The sequence below is a fragment of the Myxocyprinus asiaticus genome, chromosome 27 (assembly GCF_019703515.2).
Source record: "Myxocyprinus asiaticus isolate MX2 ecotype Aquarium Trade chromosome 27, UBuf_Myxa_2, whole genome shotgun sequence".
NCBI lineage: Eukaryota > Metazoa > Chordata > Actinopteri > Cypriniformes > Catostomidae > Myxocyprinus > Myxocyprinus asiaticus.
In genome coordinates this window covers 15877479-15888967 of record NC_059370.1, presented here as the reverse complement: position 1 = coordinate 15888967, position 11489 = coordinate 15877479, and the positions used below count along the sequence as shown (strand labels likewise).

Genomic DNA, 11489 nt, shown 5'->3' with positions numbered 1-11489 from the left:
TCCCTGTCCATCAGCAGCAGTCAGCAGCACCGTCTCCCCTGCGAAATCAGGCCCAGCAGCAGCAGCAGCAGCAGCAGCAGAGTCGCGACATCCAGCGGAGCATCATCCGCGGGGAGCGCAACAGCGGCGGCGGCGGCGGCATCATTTGGCAGCCAGAGGAGGGTTGCCGGCCTGGTGTCCAGCAGATACCCGGCGGGTCGCGCCGAGCTTGTCCAGTCTCCAGACTGCACTTACGGAATAAGCTCAGGTAACTGTACAAATTGACCCCAGAAAGTTTAAGCCATGATTTTATCAAGAAACTGAAGTAGCTACAAACTAAAGTGTCTAACCTATTTGACACAATGAAGAATGAGCATTTTGCTGATGCATGTTTTTCTGCATGCATTTATTTTTCATCATTAGACGCAAAGACGTCCATAATTTGGAGGCCCACGCCCAAATTATGCGACTCATTTAGTCAATTAAAGCAGGTTGCAGTCGACGTGTTTAATTTCATATCTGATACAACATTTGTGACCTGAAAATAAACATATTAATGGCTGAAAACAACAACAATGCACTAATAATTAAATAATTTTCATCTACTAAGTAATTAATGTTCTATAGCCTGTTGAGATGATATTATACATATCTTGCATCATTATGTGGGTAGAAAATGATCAGCTTGTAAGTAGAGACACATAATGTATTTAGGTCATTGCTGAAAGGAACACTACTGATCTCCAGTATTACCAAAATAGAACAAAATGTATTAATGAGGATCAGTAATGAGGGTGTAATGTAGAGTTTTATATGAAAATGATCAAATTGGCCCCATGATCATAGGAAATCTGAAGCACATAAGTGCATGAGACTTTTTTTCTATGTAGGCTACTGCATGCAATACTCCCAGCATGCATTTGTGGGAAGTGTCTTTCTCAACAACTTCATGGGGTAACACTTTATTTTGATGGTCCCAAATAGATATTTAACCGACTATAAGTGACTTATCAACTGACTTGCTATAGCTAGTAAACAGTGTTTCAACAAACATTCAGTAGACTTTCAGATCTTTATTAATGACCTTTTAATGAACTGATGTTCTCAACAATAATGTAAGTAGGTCATTAATAGAGATCTAAATACAGGCTACTGAAAGTCTACTGAATGTTTGTTGAAACACTGTTTGCTAACTATAGCAAGTTAGTTGATAAAGTAAGTAGGTCATTAATAGAGATCTATATACAGGCTACTGAAAGTCTACTGAATGTTTGTTGAAACACTGTTTGCTAACTATAGCAAGTTAGTTGATAAAGTAAGTAGGTCATTAATAGAGATCTATATACAGGCTACTGAAAGTCTACTGAATGTTTGTTGAAACACTGTTTACTAGCTATAGCAAGCCAGTTGATAAGTCACTTATAGTCAGTTAAATATCTATTTGGGACCATCAAAATAAAGTGTTACCCTTCATGATTTAACCAGACTTGTCAACTTCAGTGGTAAGTGTTTCTCATCAGCTTGCCAGAGTTTTGTCATTTGTCACTTTGTCCAACACACTCTCACAGCAAAATCGTAAGGATTCGTATGACTTTTCTAAATTTGGCTAATTCATATGATATCGTACGACTGCATTCGTATGAATTCGTACGACCTTCATTACAGCCAATGACGTCGCTGGACATCGTTTTCATCTAATATGCGACAATATGTCACACAACAGCTTCTTGTTATGTTTACACACTCTATTGATCGGTTAGGTTGATACATGGGTTTATTCCAAATGGATGGATAAAACCAACTGTTCAGATACTACAGAATCAAAAGGCACTGAGTAATTAGCTTTATACTGGAAATGGAAAGGTTTAAGATCAACATCAGTCCTTTTTGCTTATGTCTTGACTTATATTTCATGCAATATGCAACATGCAGAGTCCATTTTTAAATTTACCTGTGCATTGTTTAGATAAAAGTTGTTTGCTAAATATTTATTGATGTGTTTGGATTTATATAGTAGATCTTTCCACCAAAGATCATGCGCCTGTTTGGGAGTTCTGGACAATTGTAAAGTACTAATGGATTCATCTTTCCAGCCCCAGGGAAAAGAGCTGTAGACACTCAAGGACACAGCTCTGAGATCAGTGCAATAATCCAAATTACATTTAAAAGCTCCTCCAAAGGGATTGTGATTAAAAACAAATGTGGCTCATAAATTGTGTTCTGCGGCACATGTTGTGTTTAATGAAATTTCATGAGGCTGACTCTGCGTGGCATAACAGGAAAAAAGAGAGGCAGGGAGAGATGGAAAGAGGGGAAGTGAAAGGATAGAGATAAAGACAGCAGAAAAGGAGGAGGGAGAGGGAAAGATAGATGAAAAAGATTTCAAATCCTTCTTGCTGATGGTAAACAGAGATGTGGTGCATGTTAATAAATCGCCACGTCTGCTTAAGCCTGATAGACACATCCAGGCGACAGCAGATAGATCTACTCACGCTCATCATTCATACATACGGGTGCCACAGCAACGGGCTGAACTGATAATTGTCTGCCCTGTGTCTTTGTGTGAGGGTGGCATATTCATAATCATTCTGCATCAGGGCGTGGCCACACAGCTGTGGGGAGAGAGAATAATTGGTTGCGGTCGGTTGGTCACTCAGCATTTTTGTTTTATTAATCTCCCCGGTTCTTCTCTTCATATCAAGGGGATTTGGAAGATATTAATAGTGTTTATTAGAACAGTGACAGCACGTAAACGAGACACTGGTGTGTATGTGTGTGCAGATCTGTATCTCCTACAGTATCTCCTCAATCTTTAGGCTTCAAGTTGCTGATTTACAGATAGAGAGAGGATGGAAAGAGCACATAGAGAACAAGAAAGACGTGACGAAAAAGCAAAGACAGTACTCTTTAAAAGTCAAAGCAAAGCTGCAGCGAAACTGGGCTAAAATGTAAAAATAAATGTTTTATATATATTGTTTTATTAGTAGGGATGCACTGTGTGTGTTGATACTGATATGTGGACAACATCTAGAACAACATCTGCCATTACACCATCGACAGTTTGGTGGTTCTGCATTTTAACCTTCTTTCACATCACTGATAATTAGTTACACACCTTTAAAAGAAATATAAATAATTATCTTACTACATTGTCTCTACATGTCTTCCATGTTTCCATGAGTAACTGGTCTCAGTTATAAACAAAACACTGAAACAAAAAGCACATTAATAACTCACATTAACATTCTTAACTTGCTCTAACTGAATTCTGCATAGCCTCTTGTTAGACTCAAAATAAATTGGTAAGATTTCTTAATATTTTTATATATTTTTATGATTGATGAATCTTGTCCCTTTTTAGCTGAAGCAGCCGCCACTTTAGCATAAGCAAAAAAAAAATGTATGTTCCCTTTTGACGGGAAATAATCAACCCTGATCATCGCCTGTTTTTAAATAATCAGCCGATGTCTGATTGTGCAGTTAATTGTGTTTATCAACCAATGCCGATGTTTGGCCAAAGCATTGGTGTGTTTCTAAATATTATTTAGCTTTTTGTTGCAGCCCTTTATTGCATTATTTACCTAGAGATTATCTAGTCACAGTCTAATATGAAAAAAGGAAGTGCAATAGTTGAAAAGGGCAAAAAATACGGGGGCCTGGGTAGCTCAGCGAGTATTGATGCTGACTACCACCCTGGAGTCGCGAGTTTGAATCCAGGGCGAGCTGAGTGACTCCAGCCAGGTCTCCTAAGCAACCAAATTGGCCCGGTTGCTAGGGAGGGTAGAGTCACATGGGCTAACCTCCTCGTGGTCACTCTAATGTGGTTCTCGCTCTCGGTGGGGCACGTGGTGAATTGTGCGTGGATGCCGCGGAGAATAGCGTGAAGCCTCCACACACACTATGTCTCCACGGTAACGTGCTTAATAAGCCACGTGATAAAATACGCAGATTGACGGTTTTAGACGCAACTGAGATTCGTCCTCTGCCACCCGGTTTGAGGCGAGTCACTACGCCACCACGAGGACCTAGAGCACATTGGGAATAGGGCATGCCAAATTGGGGAGAAAATGGAGAGAAAATTTTAAAAAAAAAGGCAAAAGATTAAATGTAAATTTCAAGCAATACACACAGACAATGCCAGCAAGCAACATTAATGAAAACTGATGTGTTCCTGTAGCTCTGTTGGTTGAACATGGTGCTCGCAATGCCAAATGCGTGGTTTGATTTCCTAGGAACACACAAACCGAAAAAATGTATACTGTAGCTTGAATGCACTGTAAGTTGGTTTGGGTCAAAGCATCTGCCAAATGCATAAATGTAATGTGAATATAACTAGATAGGAAAAGTTTGTCAGGACAACCTTTGATGTTGGCTTGATAAAGCCTTGTTTAAAATAGCTTTAAAAGTTTGAAGTTTAAAGGTTATACAGACAGACAGTGTATTACCAAGTGGTTGCTAGGATATTCAGGCTGGTTGCTATTTGTTGCTAGTGAGTTCTAGATTATTGCTATGGTATTTTGATTGGTTGCTATGCATTGCTATCGTGTTCCAGCTAGTTGTTAGTGTTTTGCTAGATTGGTTTAAACATTCTATCAATAGAAATGAATGGGATTTGTGGGATTTTCAGTTGTTGGTTATGAAAATGGCGGAAGAGTTTTAAAAAAACATAGCAACTCAAAGCAGAACAGTCTGAAGGTCTGTGCCAAATTTGGTGGATGTAGACTGAAAGCTCTAGGACAGGTTACAACTTACAACTTACAATTAGAAATTCTGATCTTAGTTTAGGGATTTGGGAAAAAACCCAAGTCTGTAGAATAACAGTATTTTGGCTTTCTGGGGCATTAGCAATGTTATACTGAATTGTGTGTGTGATCTTTATTCCCCCTCACAGAAAACCGGCTCATATTGGATGCTTTTGCCCAGCAGTGCAGTCGAGTCCTCAGCCTCCTCAACAGCAACGGACGGCTCCTTGAGCCCCAGCCCTCCATGGTTCCTCCATCTTCATCCATCTCCACTCTCATAAAACAAGAGGACAGCTGCATATCTTCAGGAGATAGGCTCAGTACCAAGCCCAGACCAGAGTCATCATCCCTGGAGAATGCAAGTGAGGGGAACCAACGGGGGAACCACTGGAACCAGCAGCAGACTTCCACTTTCCTCCGGATTTTCACAGAGTCTCTGCAGAACTACCTGCTCTCTGGAACACAGTCATCAGACAGTGAAAGGTGCCGGCCAGTAGATGCTGAGCCAGCAGTATCAGGGTCACCTGGACAGAACTTGGGTGGTTGGGCGTCACCAGCACCGTCTGAGTCATATGGACACCCTTCGTCTACACTGCCTGAGGAAGACGAGGAAGAGGAAGGATGTTGTCCACGCTGCATAGAGCTGGAACAGGAAGTTCTTAGTCTACAACAGGAGAACGAGGAACTGAGACACAAACTGGGCAGCATACCAGGTATTAAACTAGCACATATAAAGCCAGATTATATTATTTCTAATGAATACAATCACTGAGTCATAAAAACAAGAAGTAGAGGTGAAGGAAAAATAAAATATATAAATAAATATACATACAAACCAATAAATAATTTTGAAGGATGTGGTAAGGGGCCATCTGAAAATGTCACATACATTCCCCATTCACCCCCACCCCCTCAACAACTTTACAGAGAGTGTCCCGTATTTTACAACTTCAAAAGTGGCAACCCTACCTATTGGCATGGTTCCAGCATCATGCAAAAGTTTTAGGTTTGCTTGCCAGTGTAGAAAAACATTGTTCACAAATTGTCACCCATTAATTTATTCCTCAACCAAAAGGGTGTTACTGAGATAAAGTGATTTGTGTTTGCTTAGTCTTGTGATCAGAATATGGCAGCCACCACGAAGGGGGACCACCATTCTGTAGAGTAAAAAAGCTTTTTCAAGGCCACATAGAGTGCCAAAAGAACTAAAACAAAAGTGTAAAAAGTGCATTAATTTTAGTTTTGCATTAGTTTGTTTGCAACAGCTGTGCCAAAACACACTGGTTTAACTTAAGTTATAAGTTCTTCAATCAAAAAGTGTTGCTGGTTTTGCCTTCTTTTGCAACAGCTCCTTGCCAGAATGTTCTGGACTTCTTTAAGAATGTTCTTCAACACTACAATCAGTTTGTGCAGCCCCAGCCTGAAGAGCAGCTTACTGAGGTGAGACATAAGGCCTTTTTGTGCTGTTTTAGTGCCGAAAACCACAGTGATACCAGCTTATGCAAGAAACTGTAACCAATGGTACATGAAGTGAAACTTTCATTCAAATTAAGGTCTGATCTGGGGTTATGAAAATATCACTTTGATGCACTGTTATGTAGAACAAAACCAGCAGAATATTGTAGTATTCAGGTAAGGTTTCAATTTAGTGTTATTTATTTGTTTTAATGCATTTGCTTGTTTTTAGGCACAATATTTAGTGCAATATCTGTTTAAATGTTGCACAATTAAAGAACATAAGAGCACTAAAGATTAGAGACACCATTAACAATGTTTTTCTCGTACATAATTTAAAATCTTATGATCTTTATCTTTTCTAAGCAGGGCAGTAAGCAGCTTCTGGGGAACTATCCTCTCTTCATTACCAATAAGCAATGGGACGAGGCAGTCAATTCCTCAAAGAAAGATGGCAGACGGCTCCTGCGTTACCTGATCCGGTTTGTGTTCACCACAGATGAGCTGAAGTACTCATGTGGCTTGGGGAAGAGGAAGCGTTCAGTTCACACAGGGGAAACGGGACCGGAGAGACGTCCTCTGAACCCTGTCAAGGTCACCTGTCTCAGAGGTAACGAACTAAAATCAGCAGGGTGGCCCAAAGCCAGATGGTTTTAATCAGATTATCAGTGCAATATTTATGGAAACTTAATGTAGCATCTCCATTTCTATCTTGTATATGTCTCACACTCATACTTACATATACAAACACACTCCCCTCTCTTTTAGAGTTTATCCGGATGCACTGTGCTTCTAATCCTGACTGGTGGATGCCGTCTGAGGAGCAGATAAATAAAGTCTTCAGTGATGCAGTGGGGCACGCGCGGCAGGGACGGGCAGTTGGCACATTCCTGGGCAATGGGGGCAGCTGTAGCAGCAGCAGTGGCAGTTTATACATGGAGAGCTACGACTCTCTCTCACAGCTCTCTCAAGATGAGCTCTATCTGAAGGGCTCACAGAACAGCCTGGGGGACTAAAGAAGACTCGTACGCCTTAAGTTCAGTATTCAAGTCATGGATCAAGGTGAGGGGGGATTCCTTTGCTGTCAATATGGTTTGGATCATACGGACAGTTCACAGAACTTACTTGATGGTAAAGGTCTTTTTTGAACCAATGTTCAATGTCATTCTGCTGTATTGCAGAGTGTAATCCTTATTCTTCCCTAATGTGATGACAAAATGGTAAACATTCCGTTTATACGCTTTTCCCCTGTCAATGTTAAATGGTTGATGGGCAGCAGAGTTGGTTGAATTCTGCTAGCTTTCTTCATGGCAACACATAAGACAGTGGCAGTCATAGTCATATAGATCACATTAACAGTACTTGATTTTTCTAATCTGTATTTTTTTTAATGGACTTTGGCTTTATTTTCTGCTGTAATTCAGTACACAGTGGCATCATTTATGAAAAATCAGGTTTATCATGCTTCATTTCATATCTGTCTCCCCATTTGTTCCATTGAATGTGATTAAGAATGTGATCCACTGTAGCAACATGAATGTATTCATAGTTACTTTGTCATTGTAAACAACGAGAGCTTCCTTGTGTATTCATGCAGATGGCCTATAAATGAAGGTGCTATTACAATATTCAGTTATTTTCTCAGATAAGGCTGAATTTAAAGTGCCACTCCCTATTTTAACTTGTGATGTTGAATAATCTGTAATGTTTATAAAAACTTTGATGTTGCAAAAATCAGTTTCATGATGGCTGCAGGATCAAATCAAATCACTATTACCAACTCTACAATTCGTGCGCATCTGTGACTGTGGAGATAAGGCTAATGTGGCTTCCTCATCTTTACTCTTTACTTTACTAGAAATCCAGTACGGAGGCTATGTTGTTGTTTGTAATTTGTGTTGCTGCTTCTTGATTCTAGTTTTTCAGGCACCACAAAGATCATGTTTTAAATGTAAGATTTTTGAGTCTTTGCAGGATCAACCCTAAATACTTCAGCTGTAAAATATGCCCATTTGGTGCAATGCTGTTTAATACATAAAACAATGCCTTAAAAATGACACCACTAAGAATTACAAATACTGCCAAATGAGACTGCTGATAATCTGATGGTAGGGTACAATGGGGCTAAAGGCACACCTTAAGGACAAATTTTATTTTGTTTGTTTGGTTTTTTGGGGGGGGGGAGGGTCACAAAATATAACAAATTACATATATTATTTATTTATTTTTAAATATTGATGGAGCAACACCATTTGTGTGAAAAGAAATAATCATGGAAGGTTGTAACAAATTAGGATAATACTTACTCAAAATAACTACTTAAGAAAAAGTCAACCATTTCCTGTTTATTTCAATCACATTTGTCATTTCACAACATCTCAAGTATTCTATGAACAAATTAATCTTCATTATGATTGGATTAGTCACTATTAGGCCACTCTGAACATTTTTCAGAACAAATCTATTCACCCAATTTAAGAAAAACAGTGTGTTTAAAAGGGGCCTTTAGCCACTGCTACAGGGGGGCTTTTTACCCCAATACTATCCATTCACTTTTTGGACAGCTATTGAAAAATGTTTGATTTAATGACCTTAAACAAAACTGAAAATGATAAATAAGTATTTTGTCTGAAAAGAAATGTGTTAATTTCAGGGTTTTTCATTAGATACATAAATTTGCAACATTTACAATTTTTTTTATCAAATTACCATATGCAAAGATCTCATGGATCAGAAATATTTTGCAGTGCATAGTGACAAACAGGTGTTTAGGAAAGTCCTGTGGTAGTTTTTGTTACTATTTAGTGTTTTGGGAGAAAATAAAATCAGAGGAGCCTTTAGCCCCATTGTACCCTATTCCTTACATTAGTGGCTTCTGGCTGTTTGTTGTTTTCAAACAAAAGAAACAAAATTAATGCCTTAGACAAGTTAAGATACCCAATTGCAGAACATCTCTGTCTGTGAAAATGTTCATACATCCAGGTCATTGTAAAATGTTTGGTAGAAATCAGTCAAAGGCAACTTAATACTTAATACCAGGGACTAAAAATGAAATGTTTTTCATTTCAGTTCGTTCTGAGCAAAAACTGTATTTTTTTTTTTCATTCCGGTTCAGATGTTCCGCAGCCTCCTTTCCAAAAGGTTACCGGTTAGAACAAAATAAAAGAACGGTTTATAACGGGTCTTTAAAAATGACAGTACTCTGCACTAAGGGGTGGGTGAAATACCAGTTGCAGTGTTGCCAGAGCTCCCAAGAGAAACAAGCAACCTGGTCTGGAAAAACAAGCCACTTGCCTCACCAAAATAAGTGAAAATAAGCAATACAGTTTTTTCCAGTGTGGTGGATTTATCAGCATAGAAATCATAACAAGCAGTTAATTAACAGTTAAGTATAATTTTATTTTCAGATCTGTATCTGTCAAAACCAGACGGCATCAAATCTGTATTACTGCATCATATCTAACAATAATTCAGTGAAGACTTGGAAACAACTGAGAAATATACTTTTTACCTCTAATAATGTTTCCCTTGTATCTGGATTAGTCATGCATGTACAGTATATGCAGTAATTATACATAGTTGTTAAAAAGGTCTTCATTCACAGAATGCTACATCCACAACAGGCAATTAGGCAAAGAAATATGTAATGCAGCAGTTTCCTTCAGGATCAAAGCACATGTTTCATTTTTTCAGGCAACATGAAATGGCGTAATTCCAAAATAAACCATTTAGCCTTTAGTTTCATGAAAAAAAAAAATCGTAAAAAAATTAACCTGTTATAACCAGTTACAAGCATTTAAAAATACAATTTTCACTCTGGAACAACTGAAAATCACTTTGTTCTGCTTTTCGGTTACGTTCTGCTAAAAATTTAGTTCGTTTTCAGTTTTCGTTCCTTGAACCTTTTTTAGTCCCTGCTTAATACATTTTGAATACATTTTCTATATGCTTCATTAGTTGTCTGATGGTGGGGAATTCCCAGCATTGAAATCTGCCACTCACCACGTCACAGACTTGTGATTGTCCTGGGAGTTTCATATTTGAAGATCTGAGACACCATTCATCAGCTACTAACAATGCTCTCTTAATTTAACCCCTGAGGTTTCCACAATTCAGTTTCAGGTTTAAATAACAGGGATTCCCAGTCAGCCGTTAAAGTGGCATAATGTCTTATAAATAATTTATCCAAGTTGAAGTTGCGTTTGACTACCAGACATATAAAAGCCTTTGTTGTTGTGATATGTAACCTGTTGTGATTGTACAAATCCATGTTGATTGGAAATTATTAGTCCTCTAGAACGTGTCAACACTGTGAACCCCAGCTAAAGTGATAAGACTGTTTTTTCCTTTACTTGTTAATGACATTTTCTTTTCAAACAGAGGATGCATTTATGTAATGTGGACACAAATGCGGACAATGAAACAAAATAAAGCCATTGCAACGTTTTTTGTGAAACCAAAACGAAGGCTGTCAAATTCACTGCAGAGTGAATAATGTCTGCCAAGTAAGCTGTACACAATCAAATTATATGCAGAAGTAACAGCATATTAATATAAACAATGATGGATTTAAATAAGTTTATGATTTAGATATCTCTTGACAGTAATTACAGACACTTGTTTCCATATTACATTTTGGTTTTACAGTTGGGCCTAATCACTCTATGGTCCACTGTTTGTAAATAAAATACATTTCTATCCTCAAATTAGTTTGTTATATAATTCAGGCATTTCCAGGCATTTAGCCAGAAAAAAAGTTATTTTCATCATGGGATGGTTGAGTGGAGATTGCATCAATTGTCAGCTGCAGACCCCACCCCTGCACTCCTCCACACACACACACACACACACACACACATGCGCACGCACACACACATCTACAATCATCATCACTGCACTGCACTAAACTCAATACTATGGCAAGCACAGTTATCTTAAAATCCCCCAGCGTTACTTTTGAGAAGATTCTCAGTAAATTCAACACCTGCGTGTGCAGCAAAGAAGTGTCTCGTTACTGCAGTAAACACATTTTCCGACCAAAAGAGTATCAAATCACTAACAGTAGGCCTACACGAATGCATAAATTACCAAAATGTACCATCGCATTTCCATGTTTTTTCGTACCTTATTTAGCATGTAAATATCATGGTATTACCATCACTGTACCATGGTACCACAGCAGGATACTTTTTGTTTCTTTTTTTTTTGAAAGGTCATTGTGAGAAACTTGGTCACGTGAATACTGTAAGCATAGTTACATTAATGCTTCACAATGTATTCAAGGAAATGTAAAAGTGCTGCTCCTAAAGTCAC

The 11489-nt window shown here is 38.5% G+C and overlaps 1 protein-coding gene across 2 annotated transcripts in view; it reads left to right on the top strand.

Annotated features, from left to right (window-relative positions):
• The window catches only part of LOC127417896 (BEN domain-containing protein 4-like), an 11109-nt gene extending 448 nt beyond the window's left edge, over nt 1-10661 (top strand). The window contains exons 1-5 of one of the 2 annotated variants that reach the window (XM_051658159.1): nt 1-247; nt 4871-5434; nt 6070-6161; nt 6546-6786; nt 6945-10661. The exon at nt 1-247 is cut by the window's left edge and continues 448 nt beyond it. In XM_051658159.1, the coding sequence (XP_051514119.1) occupies nt 1-247; nt 4871-5434; nt 6070-6161; nt 6546-6786; nt 6945-7192 (1392 nt within the window). In that variant the 3' untranslated portion in view covers nt 7193-10661. Of the gene's footprint in view, nt 248-4870; nt 5435-6069; nt 6162-6542; nt 6787-6944 lie in introns of both variants that reach the window. The other variant, XM_051658158.1, reaches the window with a different exon arrangement.
• The last annotated feature ends 828 nt before the right edge of the window (nt 10662-11489 follow it).